Consider the following 20,365-nt stretch of genomic DNA (forward strand, 5'->3'; position numbering starts at 1 on the left):
ATAGGAGAAAAAAGTTAACCAAACAGGTTTTACCGAATGCAAATCATAATGCGGTGACATCACACAATATCATGGTTAACATTCAGGACAAACAACCTACATGTCTGTAAAAACAAACACATAACATTAACCTGTGTATAATTCTTCCAAGACTAAAATGCCATAATATTTATCATCAAAAGCTCAAAATTTTTAGACCCAACAACTTCAGTTGCAGAGTGATATAGCATAACACTCATTGCCTACAGACAGTATGAGAGTTTCTAAAACTTGTGTTGTTCTGAGTATAACATATTCAAGATGCTTGTAGATTTCTGTGGGTATAAATCTGTACTATTAATGTCAAGTTTCTGATTTAAAGTAAATACATTGTCTCTACTTTTCTAGGAGTGGACTGTGGACCTCCACCGCTTGTTAACAACTATGATTCTCAAGCAACAGTTCTAACAGGAACTAGATATCAAGATAGTGTGAACTACACTTGCCTCCCTGGATATGAAATCCAAGCAGGATCTCCCTCTATAACATGTCAGGCTGATCAAACATGGACAGCATCTCCAACATGTACAAGTAAGAGAGACAGTGTGCTGTATAATCATACCCTCGACAGCTAAAAGTGTTTTTTCTCATACAGTGGGCTATAAGGAGTAGTTAGTTAGAGCATGTAGCTATACGCCCCTTCCTAAAGTCATAAATTGACGCAGATGTAAAGTTACTCAACTAGTGCAACACAATAATTAAACCATGAGAGTTCAGTGAGTATGAACTACAGTGCAACTTCAGGATATGATGTTTATCCATTCCAGAGTTGGCACCGTAGGGTATAAAAATTGCATGTAGGGGTATAGGAACCGTAGTAATTATATAATGCAAACATCTCCTCACACAAATCTTTAAAATTTTATATAAGTGCTGTAAGTATTAAAAAGTAGTATAGTAACAAAATAGTATGTTTTACTTTAGTACCTATAGTTGCCTACAGTAACTTTATTATATTCCTTAGTACCTATAGTTGCCTACAGTAACTTTATTATATTTAGTGAATGTATTGTTTACGATTTGCACTAATGTACCATTACAATATCTATGAGCGGTACCATAAAAAGTTCTAACCTTCAAGACTGACGTAAAATTTTATCACTTACCAGTTTTGGTCTTTGCCTTTGCTATAACTTTTAGCAGACCTACTTAAAACATTTTCAACATAATTTGGCAAAAACCCAAAATATGCTGTTTCGTAATGAAGTGGATTGTTGCTGGCAGGTTAAGAGAAATTGTCTGACTACTAGACTTTCTATATGAAGGAATTGCAACTCCATCTTTGCTACTGGTCTTGAAGGAAAAATATTACCGTTTTACACGCGAGAATCGCTGAACTAAAAAAAATCGGTCGTGCCTTTTTCAGGCGTTGTAAAAATAATTTCGGGAACAGCGTTTTGGTGTCTTTGTTATTTTGGTGTATGTAATAAGCACACCGACTGCCAATTTTGAACTCAGGCTAAGATTTTGTAGAATCCATTCAGTGAAAAAGAGTTGTATGGTGAGGTGAGAAAATCATCATGTTCTACTTCATAAGCGAAGAAAATTGTATATCAGGGTAATTGTATCCCAAGGGTTCCCTGTGTGTTAAATAAAACTAAATGTTTCATGCAAAGACCTTTCATTTCTCAGGCGACACCCGGCATTCAGCTAGGGTTACTGCAAACATCATCTGATAGAAACTAACTTAATAATCTTTTCAACCATCAAATGTATCAAACTACATTGTACATTTTACTCTGTAGCAAAGAGCAGTTTGCTTTTATACCGGATGCTTTTTCATTATATAATTCCTGTTGTAGCTAAACAGTGCTATGTGTTTATGTACTGTACTTGCATGGATTGTTTTCTAACCCCAATACATTATAAGGGAAAGACTGTGGGCAAGCACCAGAAGTAGAAAATGGTGAACTGTATCGTCATCTCTACAACACTACTTTTGACTCTGAAGCTATATATGTTTGTGTGAGTCATGCATACCGAATGGTGGGATCTGAGGTAGTGCGATGTACAGAAGATGGGACCTGGTCAACACCTCCCATCTGCCACAGTAAGCCTAACACTAGGATGTTATATTAAATAATATGTTCACTCAATGCACACTTGTACCCAGAAGATGATTTAGATGAGTTTTAGTTCATAACTTTATAAAAGGTATATCCTGCAAGACATTAAAATTCAAATGGTTATAACAGCTATAATAATGTAATATGTAATATTACATTATTATAGCTGTAATATGAGGTGTAATATGACAATGTATAACACAAATCACTAATAAGAACTTATTACAAAATATAATTTATTATAATACTCAATGGTACAAAACAGCAATATGTGTAATATAACGTATGGGTAATACAATAAAATCAGTGTTGTATTATATTATAAAAAGACTATATTCTATCATGTGTATGTTATTATTTTACACATACGTGTGCATATACAATTAAATGTATATGTATATGCTTTGTATATTTTATGATGCACATTTATTTGCTATCTATATTCTATATTGTACATATGCGATGCAGTTTATAAAAGTACACCATCTAACATGGCGCTTGAAACGGTATGACTATTTTTTGTTTTAGAGCATTTTTTGCAGAGGTGAAATATGTGTCAAACTGCTAGGTTATATCAAACATAGTACAAGTATATGAAGTGTTCTATAGAAGCCGTTCTTCAAAGTGTTTCAAAGCAATCAACCTTAAAATACTTAACAGTGTGTGGTGCGCAGTAGTCAGCTACTAGCGGATAGGAAGTTTGAGTGATTTTACCCCGTGAGTAGTAAAGGGCACGGTATACCTGTTTATCAAATAATATTGTATACTAGACAAGGAAAGTATAGTATGTTGTATAATAGGCATGCAAAGTAAAGTATACCACAACTTTATTAAGCACGGTTATTTCATTTTAGTCACATCACCAAGTCACCGTGTGGCCCTAGATACATGTATTTACCACCGGCATCAGACTGAACTGTGCCCAACACACATGGATACTTGCCACCCGCACCAGAGTTAACCCTAACTAATTGTTTTACTAATCTAGAAAATTATATTAGCGCTGTCCCAAACAAGTCCTAACTCTCACATATGTTCTTCTAATAGAAGTAAACTGTGGACCTCCACCCGTGGTCGACAATTCTAAAAGGCAAGTATCTGGACAGTCGTATAACGATACAGTCAAATATAAATGCGATGTTGGGTATGAGATGACTGGAGATGATACTATAGTATGTCAAGAGACAGGGTATTGGACTGTACAACCTGATTGTGAAGGTAAGTCAATATTGGACTGTGCCATCTGAATGCAAACATCTGTTATAACAATATTGTAGTTTATATTTTCCTGAATAGTCAGATTATGAGGACGTAAATTAATTTTGTGTTTATTATTATTGTGCATATTATTATTGCGTATATCATTCTCAGCCGGTGACATATTTTAATGAACCTAGAATTCATACTTGTGTTAAAGAATAAAACTGTTGAAATCAACACACTAGGAATTAGCTTACAGAAGGCCTATAGTTTAGTCATTGCTATCGAGTTATGGAAATAATTTGGGTGCTCTGAACAATTTCATGATTTAAATACTCATAGATCTCAAGTTAGCATTGAGCTAAAATAGAACTAAACTCGCTAGCAATAAAACATATGTACATGAACTATACTCGCTAGCAATAAAACATATGTACATGCTGTAATTATTTTGTTCAGAGCAGACATTGACATTGTAGATCAAAGACGATGCACACACTGATTAGAATAAAATATTAGGTAACCAGAAGGTCTTGTACACACTAAGGCAATATTCTGTTCGTGCCCAGTTTGGTTTACATAACATACAGCATACACACTTCTTTTAGTAAATGCACTTTTATATCTCACTGTAAGCCCGGTATACAGTGTACTGCTGTTTACACGTTTTTTCTTTGTGTCAAACATCCAATGATTGTTGCATTCTATGATGTAACAGGTATGAATATGCTTGTTAAATCATAAAACATAAAACAAGCATGTTACACCCCTGTAAACATGCTTTGCTGTTGTTTCAAACATTAAACTGTAACACTTGAACAATATCCAGCAATTGACTTGCTTCACTAAGAATGGGTTTGCCCAGCCTTGCTGCCAGTTTGCTGCCAGCATCAACAAATGCATAACCCATGCTATATTTAGCACCTTATTAAAGACAACTACCACTATCATTATATTGGCAGCCTAACTGAAAGCTTCCGAGCTAACCAAAAACTGCTTTTGTTGCGCCAGTGAAGGACCAAGTATTTTTAAATGTTTTATATAAACCTCTACTAATAATAATAACGATTTATAGCAAACTATCTATGGTAACTGAAAAAGCTAGATGCTCATGTAAATTCTCAAGGTCAATTATTTTCTGTTTTATAAAACAAGAAAGTATTTGTTGTAATGCCAAAAACATCATATCAATAATGGCATACAATGAAGGAGACGCCATACAAAAGAGCTCTGACTAAATTTATTGGTACTCAACGCATAAGGAAGGGCTGGAATAAAAAAACAAGGTCCCTTGAGACCTAGTTATGGTACAGCCACCACTACTTCATGGTGCTTCATTGTAGCAATAACTTGTGGAATGCCTCCTACTCCAGACAATGCTGGCCTGGTTTCTTTTACTGGAACACAGTCTGGTCAGACAGCTACCTACCAATGTCTACCTGGTTACACCACTGATGATCCAACATATATAACATGTCAACTGAATGGAGAGTGGAGTCGTGCTCCCAACTGTACTTTGAGTCCAATAGTAGAAGGTAAATGGAAGTCTTTCTCAAACATTTATAAAGGAATTGAAATGTATTTCAGCAAATGGTGGGTTTATAATTTGTATTGCTAGAAGCAATTGAGTGTGCGGGGCTGTTAGTGTCCACCAAGTTTTAAATCCGCTATTAAACATATTTTAGCTAGCTGTGTGTGCGGGGCTGTTAGTGTCCACCAAGTTTTAAATCCGCTATTAAACATATTTGAGCTAGCTGTGTGTGCGGGGTTGTTAGTGTCCACCAAGTTTTAAATCCGCTATTAAACATATTTGAGCTAGCTGTGTGTGCGGGGTTGTTAGTGTCCACCAAGTTTTAAATCCGCTATTAAACATATTTGAGCTAGCTGAGTAAAATATTTAATAAATTAGCAGTCTTTAGCAAAGTTGTGCAAATGAAGCAATCATTCAGTTAAAATGAGCTTAGAGTGTTTAAAACAGCTCAGATCGGTCAAAAGGTGTTCTGCTAATTTTTAGAGATAAGCTGTGGGGCTCCTTTGACACCCGCAAATGCTGGTTTAGCTTCTATGACTGGAACACAGTTTGGACAGACAGCTACCTACCAATGTCTACCTGGTTACACTACTGATGATCCAACATACATCATCTGTCAGTTAAACGGAACATGGAGTTATGCCCCCAACTGCTCTAGGAGCCAACAGATAGTTGACGGTGAGCTTAAGTTAGGATTTTTGGCTTTCCATATATTATTACTATACATTCAGATGCAACTTTTGGAGTATTTGCTATACTAGCAAAAGCTTTGTTAGTCACTTTGACTAAAACAACTGTTGGCCCAATAGTGTCTCTTTAATACTTATCCAGATACACTACTGAGAATTCTACATATATAACATCTCAGCAAAATGAAACTTGTAGTCACACTCTCAACTGGACTTTTAGTCAATCAGCAATATGACTTAATGCATCACATAATATTGGTTAAATGAAACATTTAATGTTATTTGAATATTTATTTATTTTGATTCACACGTTCCAGTCTGGTCGCTATAGTACAATCCTTCACCCAGTGGCTAGCCGATTTTGAGGTTTTCCATTTATATAATGTGTCTACCGTAATGTTAGTAAAGCTGTGTATGAGCATACCGTTGTGGAGCTGAAAACGTGAGCTTTCATATTATACTAAATGTGAGTTTATTTTGCTGAATCTAATCTATGTATCTTCAGGACAAAAACTTATGCCTTTTCATACCAAAATGATAATTTTCATAAACAGAGTACAAGGTATGCTTATTGCAGTAAATACTTTGATTGTTTTTTATTTATTTTTATTTATGCCTGACATGGCATATTATTATTATTACTTTGTGTTGGGCCTATGATAAGGTAAACAGTCAACACATAATGGCCTGTTTTATAATCGCTCGCACTCATTTCTCATGCGTGGTCACCATCATCATCTATATCCATAGGGATATCACTATCTGAATTGGATCCACCACCAACTCTCCTTTCCGCTTCATCGTTGTAATCTAATACAATTATAATTGTGCTGTACCTATTCTTTATAAATGTATGAGTAGCCTAAAGCCTGCTTTGGAAATTGATCAGTTGGGCAGGAGTGGATTGGAAGAGGAGGAATATTTCCCCACAATCCACCCATTCAATCCCCTCGCACCCCTTTCTTCTATATCCTCACACCCCACCCTCTTATCTCTCCACGCCCTACCCCTCTTCTCCCTAACAGAGAGGAGGGGTAGAAAATATTTGCATGTAAAAGGTAAAATATCCTACTTTGCAGCAGAATACTACTTGGAAGCAGTTTTAGAACTAGTCTAGTAATTTACTACTATTAGCCAGTAGTCCCTTACATATCTAATAATAGTTTGGCCAAAGCAACTAATCATATAAGATGTGATTGTGACCAAAGATTGGACTCACAGGATGAGTTACAATTCTTAGGAATCTATCAATGAGTAAGTCTAAATCATCCATTCATCAAGCCATTTCTTGACAAACTAAATAAAGTGAAACTGCACTGACCTCTTTCACTCACTGGTGCTGTGGCTGTCATTTGCTGCGCCTAATTCTGAGCGTATTCCCAATTTTCTCCCCTTCCTCATCATCAGAGTCATCTACATCTACTTCACTATCAATGTCATTTACCAACTCATCAATATTTGCAGCTGATTCTATATTAATTGAGGGTCTTTATGTGGACAAATTCTTAGCCATATTCTCAAACTTTAAAAAAACTTGACAAAGTTACTATTCTGACATAGCCTGAGGTTTTTGGAAGTATTTCCAGTTTTATTCAACATATTGGCAGGGTTTTCTTTGTACACAAAACTGAAACTCATGGCTATCAGAATATTGGCAATATTAGCCGATCAGAGGTCAATAACTAGTCCTATGAACTAATACGTCCCGGGTCGAATTATTTCGATGTCGGCGACTTGGAGAGGACAACTCCAATCGAAATATTTTGATAGCAGTCTTGAAAGTATTAAAGGTTGCCGTGCAACAAAATTCACATTACCGTTATTTGGTATCAAAAGATTCACCATGTCTTACTCTGTTGTGTTATAGGTGCCAAATACGTGGAAATGTGATTACAAGCTTTTAAAAGCTCAAAAACGAAAAGCCGCCGTAGATTGGAATCTCTTTATTTCTCTGGCGTAGTCATGAAATTTATTTATTGTCTTGTCACGTGATGCTCTCACGTGAATTGAAAGGCCAATAAAAAGCTCAATATAAAACTTATTGTAGCACTAGTATATGACAAACACTTCGGGTTTTACCGAAGACCCCGTATCAAATATAGATGCTCGCTACTTTACAGTTTTGTTTCGGTTTCGTCTAATCGGCATGTCCTAATCTGATCATGTGACCCAATACTTCGCAAAAAATTTCTGCATCACTTTTCGATTGTCACAAGTGACCAACAGGCCCGTCATGATTATCAGACAATGATATGTACTCCTTCAAGCTAAGGCTAAAAATTTAAAGATTTTTTACGGTAAGTTATAAGATATCAGAGCTAAAAGTGACAGCATTACAATGACGATAAAACAGACGCGTAAGAACAATAGACATGGTTTTAATGAATGCGTGAAGTATATTTGTGAAAATATTTCGATGAATAAGGTTGCATTAAAGTGTAAACCGAAACCATCTACCACAGCTACGTCACATTTGAGCCGTTTTGGAAAGAGAATCCAAACTACGGCGGTCTCGTGTAGCTGCGATTAACTGCTCATTTTTGAGCTTTTAAGAGCTTGTAATCACATTTCCACATATTTTGCACCTACAACACAACAGAGTAAGACATAGTAAATCTTTTCATATCAAATAACTGTAATGTGAGTTTTTTTGCAAGTCAACCTTTATGTGCCAAGCCTGTATCTATAAGTTAAAGCTCAATTGTAAAGATTATTTGTACAATTATGATTATGCAAACATGTGGAATCATTCTTTATGATTGCATTGACATTTGGAGTCATTTTGTTTGTTATGAAATGTTATGACACAGTCTCCCATTAAGTAGACTGTGTCTACTTAATACAAAAAGGTGGACCAACCAGCCGGGCCTCAAGCTGCTTAACATGGTGTTCAAAGCGAGCAATTTCTTGACTAATCAACTGTTTGTCATCAGTAGCTGGTGTATCCTGGTCCTGGCACTGCGGGCCTCCTCTTTGAATAGTCTCTCTTCCTCCGGAAGTTATTGCTGCATGGCCTGAATACAAGTGACTAACTGGATGCTGTCCTATTTGAGTGGTCAGACGGTCGGGACTGGGCTCCCTGGCCATCTGGTCTGTAGCTAGGTTCTTGTATCTTTTGGTTGTCTGATAGACCCAATCACCGTACCGTTCCGGCTTTTGTCTAGTACAGGATGGACGATGATTTGGCTCTTCTGTAGTGGTGATGGGATTGTCCACGGCCTGGAGGAAAATCACCAGGTGTCTGTAGTCCTAGTCCGTATCTAACTCACCTTAACTTTGTAGAAGAGGGAGGTTTATTTCCTCTCTTCCTTTGCTTTGGGGATGTGCTGCAAGAGGTTCGAAGTTTGAACCCTCGTGCATGTTTTTGTGCAAGTTTTCGTGTGAGTTTTCGTTTTCGGTATTGGCCTGTGGAGTTGCCTTTCCCAATTTGTCAAGCTTATCAGCTGAACTCGTTTGAGTAGGTAACTCTATCAATTCCCCATCCATTTGTGGGCGATTTCTTCGTGAGGGCTGAGCCCTTTTGGCTCCTTTCATACTTGGCCCTCTTCGAGGCAAGCATGATATGGTTTTAACCTGGACTCGTGTTGGGTCGAGGTTTGGCCCTGTCTTTCCACCAAATATGTGTGGTTGGGCCAGGTGGTTTTGACTTGGTAGGGGCCAATGAACTTAGCTGGTAGCTTAGGGCTTGCCTCCTTTCGCCGCCACCTGTTCACTAACCACACCCAATCCTCAGGTGCAAACAGCAGTGGCTCTTTTTTATCTGCCTGCCTAGTTTCCATCTGCGCCTCTCTTAAAGCTTCGTGTGTCTCTTCCAGCCTCTTCTGTCTCTGCAGCATTTACTCGCTGGTAGATTGCATCTCCGTGAGAGGGAGATGACATTCTAACTGATCGGGCAGGCGCAACTCCCTGCCAAACATCATGAACTTTGCCGTCTCGCTGGTCACGGTGTAGGAAGTGCCTCGGTGCGCCCGCATCAGCTGTGTCCGAGATTCATCCCATTCTTCCTGTCCCCGTGCTAACAACATAGCTCTCAGAGAGTGGCCCAGGCCTCAATTGTTTCTCTCTACAATCTCATTTACCTAAAAATAGTAGGAAGTAGTTTTTGTCTTGCTCACCGTCCAGAGCTGGCAGAGCCCTTCCTTCAGTTGGCTTTCAAATTGAGCGCTTTGGTCTGTATAGATTTGCTTTGGAAGCCTCAGGTAGCAGAATGCTTTTTCATCGAGAGCACTGGCCACTACTGGGACCGTGGTCTCAGAGCTGGCAATGGCATCCTGCTATCAGGTAAAATGGTCTGAGAACACTAAGATCCACTTATTGCCCCTTGGAGTTGTGGGAAGGGGGCACAAAGTCAATGCCAACTTTCTTCAAAGGTCGGCCAGCCTATAACCGCTGCCCGCTTCCTGCAGTTTTAGTCCCTCCATGCTTGGCAGCCTGACACACTTCGCAGCTACGTACCAACCTGCAGACAGCAGCCGTGAGTCCAGACCAGTACGATGTAAGCTGGAGGTGGCCTGCCGTCTTCCCCACCCCGCAGTTAGTCAAAACCTGTGTCTGCCAGGTAACTGACTCTTTCACAGCTTGTGGGCATATGGCACACCACCTGGCTTAACCAAGAAAAACCACTCTGGCTTCCATCACGCCATCCTCCCTGATTCTCAGAGATTCTTTTCTGCAATGCAGAATCCTGACCTCCTGGCTCCTCAACCCCAGTTGTTCTGAAGGCACTTCAGTGTGGCTCTGAATCACTTAGTACGTTATAGCCATGGCACTCTTGCTCTCGTTCTGCAGCCGAGCCAACTGGTTGGTTAGCTGAGCCGATGCCTCAGGTCTCAGGGTGGTCTTGACTGACCTCAGACCGAGCCAGGTCCTTGGGGACAAGGCGCCGGCCCGTCTGGCCGGTCATCTTGCGCACATTCCTGGCGACCTCCCCCCAGTTCTAACATGGTTCTTGGTGGCAACTAGTAGTGCTTCGGGTCATCACCCACTCAATGTCAGAGAGTCCTAAGATGGCCTCGACCGGTCCCGGGTTGACTTTGGCTATTTCAGTGGAGACAGGAGGTTGCACCTGTAGACCGGCCACCTTACACGCGGGCCTGGCAATCCCTGACAGGGCATGGTTCACCCCGACCACTCTACCCTCCTCCTGGTTTTCTCGGTTCAACTCTAGCCGAGTTGGACCCCCATCACAGTGATCTATTTGGGCACGCTGCCCAGAATCTTTGCAAGCCTGTTGGCTTAAGCCATCTGCATTGCCGTGCTTCACTCCCGCACAGTGTTTCAGAATGTACTTAAACCCGGCTAGCACCTCTAGTCAACATTCCACCTGGTGGGAGGGCTGCCTCCTATGGCAGAGCCATTGCAGGGAGGCATGGTCTGTGCAAAGCCGAAGTACGGGAGGTAGTGCTTTACTGCCTTGACCATGGCCAACAGCTCTCTGCATGTCACTGAGTATTTTCGCTCTGAGGAGATAAGTGTTTTGTTGCAGTAAGCAATCACTTGTTTCTGGTTGACCTGATGCTGTGACAACACCGCTTCCACGCTTCATCCGCTGGCATCCGTGTCTAGGATATAGGTAATCCGTGGATCCGGATACACTAGCACGGGTGATGTGATGAGACTGTGGCAAAGGCTGCCAAACGCTGCTTGCTCCTTGCCTATCTACCGCCACAGCTCCTCCTTCCCCACAAGCTGGTAGAGGGGCTTCCCAATAGTGGCAAACCCCGAGATGCACTGCCGGTAGTAGCCGACAGTACCCAAGGAAGCCTTGTCGTTTCCGGAATTTATGCGGGGTAGGCCACATAAAACACTTTTATGTACATAAAGCACTTGTATGTACTTACAACACTTGAATGTACTTGCTATAGTTTTATGTACATAAAACACTTATATGTACTTACAACACTTACATGTACTTGCTACAGTTTTGTGTACATAAAGCACTTGTATGTACTTACAACACTTGCATGTCATTACAGCACTTTTATGTACATAAAACACTTGTATGTACTTACAACACTGACATGTACTTGCTATAGTTTTATGTACATAAAGTACTTGTATGTACTTACAACACTTGCTTGTCATTACAGCACTTTTATGTACATAAAGCACTTGTATGTACTTAAACATTTTCACCTACTAAATGTTGATGAGGTTATGTTTCGTAAGTTTTGTGACACTCTCTGTCAGAGCACAATGTCAGAGCACTAATCATGATAGCGCTAGATATTCCGCTCATAAGTCGTGGGCTGAGTACTGTCAGAATGCGGATGGGTATGGACAATGAAATCAAGCACATTTTTATCATATCAAGCAAACGTATTTTAAAGCCATCGGTGGCACTTGTAAACATATAAAACATTTTACTCAGATATAAGAAGGTTTCTAAGTTTACTGTTCCAATTAGGAGCAAGCTAAGGTTTCCCACATTACTATGTCAGCAGCTGAAAATCAACTAAGAGCAAATAGTGGAAGTTTGGAAAAAAACGATATGAGTTTAAAAACTCATGTAAGTTGAACATTTATAAGAAAAACTATATATATTATATAAAAAATACTGTCAGAAATCTCCTTATAGAAATTAAGATAAATTTACAATGTTTATAAACTCAAGATGTGGTTTCTAAACGGGTGCCCTACTTACGCTAACGACCAGAGGCAATAATTATTTGTTATTAACACTTTTCTCACATTAGGTGCTCCTTAAAAATGAACTCACCCAACCTTTAGTAGATTTTATCAGAAAGTATCGGTACTTTTTATGATTTGTGACTATTTTTATTGTTTGAGGCAATTTGAGATTTGGAGATTCACAGAAAAATAAACCTGTTCCCTATTTTTGATGTATATTACAATTTAAAACAACACTCGATGTAATCGTTGCAGTTATTAGCTGTGGAACGCCTCCTGCTCCAGACAATGTTGGCGTGGTTTCTTTGACTGGAACACAGTTTGGACAGACAGCTACCTACCAGTGTGTACCTGGTTACACCACTGATGATCCAACATATATAACATGTCAACTGAATGGAGAGTGGAGTCGCGCTCCCCATTGTACCTTGAGTCCAATAGTAGAAGGTAAATGGAAGTCTGTCGTAACATATATAAAGGAGTTGAAATCTAATTGAGCAAGTGGTGGTTTTATTGTATTGCTAGAAGCAATTGTGTGCAGAGTTGTTAGTGTCCACCAAGTTGTAAATCCACTATCCAACATATTTTAACTAGTTAGCTCTGGACACCATTAAACGGGCAGATGTTTGAAATTGAAAGTCTGGTAAATGTTCCCTTCAGAATCCTATACAGAGACGTGTTATATTTATATATTTCTAGAAGTAGATTGTGGTGTTGCACCACAGATAGAAAGTGGCAATGTCTTACTTGCTACTGGTACAGAAGCTAGATATTCGTGTATATCAGGCTATGAAATGACAGGAGAACTTGTTATAGAATGTCAATCTAACAAGGAGTGGTCAACTTTACCCCAGTGTCACGGTAAGATATCATACACATATGCTTCTCAATCATCTATACACTCTTTTAGCAGTAGAACAAAGTGTAGCATGTCCTACTGCATGTATGCCCCTAATACATACATTTCTTAGTTATTACAGTAAATCACATAATTCCGCTTTGAATTTTCACATGCAGCAAACCTAACTGATACTCTAACTGTCTGTAAAGGAGTATGAGCTACACTGTTTGTTGCAGAAGTAAACTGTGGACCTCCACCAGTAGTAGACAACTCTAAGAGACAAGTATCTGGACACTCATATAATGATACAGTTAGATATGAATGTGATGTTGGATATGATATGACTGGAGATGATACTATAGTATGTCAAGAGACAGGATATTGGACTGTACACCCTGATTGTGAAGGTATGTCATGTGTGATTTAACATGCCTTCTTTAAATTCGTTCAAAAAACTTTTAGTTTCAGTTTTGTAGTTCAATATTGGCTTGGCTTTTTTTTTTCTCTTACATAATGACTGTTTAATCACTGAAAAATTCACAGACAGTAATCAGCCTTGGTAACAAAGGTGAAAATATCAAATACAAACCACCATTATGAATGAGCAATATTTATGAGAGAAAATTTAACAAAAAATATAAATTGTTAAATGTAATGCTAGCATTAGTTTTACAATTTTGTTATTCATCTTTTAGCTAACGATAATGCTAAAATATATGACTGAAGTTTATAACCTCATGATGAGGGCTATAAACAGGCACCCTACTTACTGTAAAGACCAGAGACAATTATCTTTTATTGAAACTTGTTTCATATTAAGGCTCCTTAAAAATCAACTTACACAACATTTAGTAGATTTTATCAGAAAGTATCGGTATTTCTTTATCATTTGTGATTGTTTTTGTTGTTTGAGGTGATTTGATATTATGTGTATTTTGAGATTCATATAAAAATGAACTTGTTCCCTATTTTGATGTATTAGAATTTAAAGCAACACTTCATGTAATGATTACAGTGGTTTCCTGTGGATTGCCTTCTACTCCAGACAATGCTGGTCTGGTTTCTATGACTGGAACACAGTTTGGTCAGACAGCTACCTACCAATGTCTACCTGGTTACACCACTGATGATCCAACTTATATAACATGTCAACTGAATGGAGAGTGGAGTCGTGCTCCCAACTGTACCTTGAGCCCAATAGTAGAAGGTAAATGGAAATTTGTCTTCTATATATATATATATATATATATATATATATATATATATATATACATACAGTCAAACATGGATAACTCGAACTTCACGGGACCGAGCAAAAGTGTTCGAATTATCAGAGCGTTCAAGTTATCAGAGCACTGTCACAAGTCCATGTATTTATTTATTTATTAGCAGATGCATGTACATATACAAACTATAATATAAATCAAAAGCACAAATGGCTTGTTTCGAATTAAATGCTTCTAATGTAAAGTTTAAAACGTTTTTATCAAAAAGTATAGAAATTTTTCTATCACTTGAGATTGGTTCATTGTTTGAGGTGATGTTATTGCCAGGAAGTTTTTTAGATTGACATTAGCAAAACTTGATCGTTGTTGAAATGCTCAAAAGAAAAGACATTTTTTTCTATTGGGGGTTTACCCACGATCAATTTTGCCATTTTTTCTTGAAGTTTATGCAAAGATTACCTTACTTTACCTGGGATTTGTTAAGAGCAACACTCCGAGGCAGTTCAATTAGAAGTTTTACGAGGTTTTACGTACATTCTATATCACTCACGCTTTTTAATAGATAATTATTGAATATACACACGTATTCTGTGTTTAGGTCAAACTATGAATAGTGTTTTGTAGCTAAGACAATGTATACGTTTAATTACAACAATTTTTAAGAGGTTTTAAACATTCAATATTCCAACGTTGATTCAACATGGAATCAACGTCGGAAAACTATTTATCACGGGCTAGCTGGGTTACGCCACGCACTCAAGGACTTTCGCCACGCACATACAAAACAAAAACAACATGCGATTTTTGTTTTGTATGTGCGTGGCGAAAATCCTTGCACGCGTGACCCAGCTAGCCCGTGCTATTCATCGTATAACAGTATAAATCAAATTTCACCAAACCTTTAGAAAAGTCGTTGACAAAAATATTTTGCCGATGGTGGTAATAACGACGATTATGAATTACGAAAAGATGAGGTTTAGCTCTATGGCTTTGAATAAAGTGATTTTCTAAAGCGATAACAACCCTTTCGGTAGCCGTTGGGCAAAAAACAGTTCGAATTAACAGTGTTGAGTTCGAGTTATATGTAGCAATTTATCATTACGTGGGAACGGACCAAAGAAACTGTTCGAATTAACCATGTGTTCGAGCTATCCGTCGGCGAGTTATCCATGTTTGACTGTATATATATATACTTCTCAAATTTTGTCGTCTGTTTTTTGTATGTCCAGCTACAGCTATTGGAATCTTGGAATTAGTATTATCCGCATTCTGATGGATTTGTACCCACAGTGACTGCTGATATAAGTTTGAAATCCAGACTTTCTACCACTGAGCCATAAAAGACGTAATGACCTACGTCTTTATCATATTCGATATACCGTAACCACCCGCTAAATATTTTAGCAATGCGCCCAAACGTTACGATGCCCTTGTTAAGAAATTTTTTCGTAAGATTTTATTACGATACATGGGGTCAAGGCCAATTCTCCTCACGCGGACATTTATAAGAAGAGCTTCGACATTCTCTCCGTTCAGTCAGACAAAGACAGTACGGTATCTCACTTTTACATTTGTACCAGTATCGTCGTATTCAAAATTTTGATGGATAGCCTCTGATGGAATGGTAACCTTTTGTATACACACATATTTCTATGCAAGAATTTTTATTATTAACTCAACATATTCAGGATTTTTATTTTATTTTCTCAGTTCGTATTAATTGTATTATTAGCGAAATATCTTTTATTGTAATCGTAGCAAAACCGACCTAATTTAGCTATTACTTGCTAATTATTTCCCATCTACATCTAAACCTTTTTATAGTTGTTTTATTTTTTTAATTTATTTTACCTGCGCAAAACATTTTTCTCATTATATGAAGTTTGCAAGTTACAGTTTTTTGATAAATTTGGAAAACATTACAGTTGATTTTATTTTCTCCTAAATTATTTTAACTACACAAAACATGATATGTAGTTTGAAAGTTAGAATGGCAAATGCTGTTATGTGTTAAATGCAAATCAATTTTCTGTACAAACCTTTATTACCCGAGAAACATCAGGTAGTACAGCTAGTAAACATATATAAAGGAATTGAAATCTAATTGAGCAAGTGGTTAGTTTATTTTATTTCTGGAAGCAATTGTGTGTGCAGAGTTATTAGTGTCCACCAAGTTGTAAATCCACTATCAAACATATTTATATATATATATATATATATATATATATGTATTTATTTTAAGTTTTTATGTTTGCTCCTCAATCATGTTTTCAACAATGGAACAAAGTGTAGTATGTCTTACTGCATTTATACCTCACTAGGTGGATGATCCCGGCTTGCCCGAGTAGTAAAAAGGTCTTTGCACAGAAAATCTAACTTCATTTAATATATATATAACGTTTACCATTCAAATTTTTAAACTTCATATTATGAGAAAATTGTTTTGGGCAGTTTAAATGAATTAACAGAAAAAATAAACATTGAGTTCATGGAATTCATGGAATTGCGTGTATAAAAAATGTTACTGTTGCAGCAGAATTTCATCGTATTCAAAGTTTTGATGGACAGTACTGATACCTCTCGATACTGGTACAAATGTAAAAATGAAACATCGGACTTTCCTTGTCTAATACTTTATCTGACCAAATAGAAAGACAATGTAGCCGCAATTTCTACTCTAGCGAATTTGATTGTCCAAATGAAAAGCATTTAACTTTAACAGAATTACTGAAACCGAAAATAAGAGTGTAACAGCACATTTGAAAATTTGAAAATTAAAAACAAAAAAAATAGGAGGTAATGGTAAAAAAAGGTTTTAGAAAAAATTTTTAAAAAATTAAAAAGTAACATTAATTAATATACATGTAGATCCCTGTTATATGATATTAATTCATTCCAGTGTTTGCATCATAGGATGAAATGTGGTATAGAGTGGTATAAAAACCTATAGTAATTATCTAATGCAAACACCAGCTGGTAAAATCATCAAAAATTTATTTATGGACTTATTAAAATTTAGGTACAAAATAATATGTCAATCATAGTAACTATAGTTACCTACAGTAACTTTAGTGTATTTAGTAGTTATGATCTGCAATAAATTGTAAGTTACAATGTACTATTTGCCATGCAGTACGTACCGTAGGTAGTTCTTACCTTCGAGACAGACGTATAATATAAGCGTGGTATTTAACTTAAATGAATTAAGTTTTCTACACCCATACTTAAAGCTAAGTTTTAATATATTTTACTAAACTTCAACTTTGTCATCACTTAAAGTTTTATCACATATCTGTTTCCGGTTTCGTTTTCACCATAAATAATAACGAATAACACTGAATTGAAAAAGGTTCAAAGTTTTTTACTCCATTGTGAAGGTAGCCCTTATACTCTTCAATATTTTAGCTTCTTAGCAACGTGTAATTTATGATATGGTGGGTTCGTCTGTCATTTTATAGCCATTCATTGCTTTGAGATGGCAGGAGAACCTGTTAGAGCTCGTCTAACTAACTAGGAGTGGTCAACTCTACCCCAGTGTCACAGTATCAATCCATCAACTATCAAACATATTTTAGCTAGTTAGCACTGGACACAATTGAAATGGCAGACGTTTAAAATTAAGTTTAATGATTATTATTTTTAAAATCCGATACAGAGACATGTTATATTTATGTTTCTAGAAATCGATTGTGATGTTGCACCACAGATAGACAATAGTATTGTCTTACTTGCTACTGCAACAGAAGCTAGATATACGTGTATAACAGGCTATGAAATGACAGGAGAACCTGTTATAGAGTGTCAATCTAACCAAGAGTGGTCAGCTCTACCCCAGTGTCACAGTAAGAGATAATACGTATATGCTTCTCAATCATCTATACACTCTTATAGCGGCAGAACAAAGTGTAGCATGTTTCACTACTTGTATGCTTCTTATACACACGTTCGTTATTTATTACACTGATTCGTATGCTTCAGCTTTGAGTTTTGCACATGCAGCAGCATCAAACTTGACTGGTACTCAACTGCGTCTTTAGGAGTGTCAGCTGCACTGTTTGTTGCAGAAGTAAACTGTGGACCTCCACCGGTAGTAGACAACTCTAAGAGACAAGTATCCGGACATTCATATAATGATACAGTCAGATATGAATGTGATGTTGGATGTGAGATGACTGGAGATGATACTATAGTATGTCAAGAGACAGGATATTGGACTGTACACCCTGATTGTGAAGGTAGCACTTATACCAATCAATAATCTTCTTCCAATCCAATGTTTTTCCCTTTTGTCACAGATGAAACTGTTTCATTTTGGCAGATGAAACTGTTTAGGAGTTTTTGATGAACTGGTTCATGCTCCTACAACTACAGCTCAAGTTAATCTGGCTGCCAATTCACTCACTCATTAGAAACTATGAGGCATTTGCTATTAATGCTAGATTTTAGTCATTAACTCATCAAATTAATGTTTAATATTGTACAGTAGATGTGTCCTTTGTGATTTAGCTAATCTGATGACATACCTAATTAGTTATTACTAGTTAAGGCTGGTAACTGGGTGTATTTATTCTAATGAAACTGACATATGAATGCTAAAGTAAAAGCTACAGACACAAAATAGGCTTAAATATATTATTTAGTGGAGTGTGATCATAGATACCCCTGAGAACACTGTGGCTAATTCTCCCTAATAGGATTTAAAAAAAGGAATAAACTCAAATTCATTTTCAGCCAGGTTTTTAATCACAAAATGGGTTTGTTCATGGGTTGTCATAAAATTCCATATATAGTAGTTAACACAGCTCAGCTTCACTTTTATCCGCAGAGTGGAAACTGGCAAAAAAGTCAAGTCTTATTAACATTTTTAAGGGTAGGTAATTCCTATTATAGCTCAAATTTTACCGGGACAGTATAATAACTATTAAACAACTGAAATAAACAAAACAGCTGACTTTGAAACAATTCAAATACTCTGCATGCTAATAATTGCCTATCAACAATTGCTCTATCAGAATGATAAGTAGGCAAAGGGCTGAATTCAACTGTCAGAGACATATTGTCACACATATTCTATTTAATTAATATATCTTGACAGAAGTGACCTGTGAAATGCCTCCTACTCCAGACAATGCCGGGCTGGTTATTATGACTGGAACCCAGTTTGGACAGACAGCTACTTACCAATGTCTACCTGGCTACACCACTGACGACCCGTTGTACGTAACGTGTCAGCTGAATGGAGAGTGGAGTCATCTTCCTAACTGCAGTCTGATTCAAGGTCATCTGCCTGTCAATTCACTTACTCATTTGAAACAGTCAATTGTTTGCTAGTAGAGTTTGTTTGTTAGTAGTGGATTCATCATAGAGTTTTAGTGAGACCGTAAGTTTTAGTGAGACACCATTCTGTGCTAGCTTGGAATGCAAACAGCTTTACAAATTCGAATGAATGTGCCATGGGATGTTTTGCACTAAATATAATTAAATCATCTCTTATTGTATATCTACAACATACAAATTACTTCACTTTGTATGTATGTTATGTATTCGTTCTTAGCAATTTAGCCGCTCAGGTGGGATATTTGGTTGTTAATTCAGGCTGAGAGCTGAGAGTGTTTAATTTATTAAAACTAGCCATATAAATGCTGAAGCGTTAGCTGCAGATATTAAATAGACTCTAAATCTAATACTTTATAAAGTGCCATCATAAACACCTCTAAGAACTCAGGCTAATTCTCTCAATTGGGATGCAAAACGAGGAGTAAACTTCAACTCCTTTTCATAGCTCATTTTCTAGTCATAAATCATGGAGCTAGAAGTGTCAGAGAAGTTATCTCAGTGACCTTGTTAAGGGTAGGCAATTCCTATTAGAGCCCAAATTTTTTCAGAACATTCTAATAACCATTAAACCACCAAAATAAAAATAAAACAGATAATTCTGAAACAGTTTAAATGCTCTGAACGCTAACAACTGCCAATCAAAGGGTACTCTATCAGACTGATAAGTCAGCATTAGTCTGAATTCAACTATCAGAGATAATATGAAAATATAGCTAGTGCATTGTGTCTAGAGTGAACTGAGAAAAGCTGTACATGTATATGCTTCAATGAGATACTTTAACAGACATGGAAGGCTCAATACTGAT

At 37.2% G+C, this 20,365-nt stretch overlaps 1 protein-coding gene across 1 annotated transcript; it reads left to right on the forward strand.

The window, feature by feature from the left end:
• Positions 1–2,022: 2,022 nt before the first annotated feature.
• On the forward strand, positions 2,023–19,553 carry LOC137401906 (sushi, von Willebrand factor type A, EGF and pentraxin domain-containing protein 1-like). Its single transcript, XM_068088379.1, has 11 exons — positions 2,023–2,089; positions 3,153–3,323; positions 4,649–4,840; positions 5,320–5,514; positions 12,411–12,602; positions 12,855–13,016; positions 13,233–13,403; positions 14,012–14,203; positions 17,903–18,064; positions 18,287–18,457; positions 19,318–19,553. The coding sequence occupies exons 1-11, from the start codon at positions 2,023–2,025 to the stop codon at positions 19,551–19,553; spliced, it is 1,911 nt and encodes a 636-aa protein (XP_067944480.1).
• Positions 19,554–20,365: the final 812 nt, after the last annotated feature.

Source organism: Watersipora subatra, chromosome 8 (genome assembly GCF_963576615.1).
Source record: "Watersipora subatra chromosome 8, tzWatSuba1.1, whole genome shotgun sequence".
NCBI lineage: Eukaryota > Metazoa > Bryozoa > Gymnolaemata > Cheilostomatida > Watersiporidae > Watersipora > Watersipora subatra.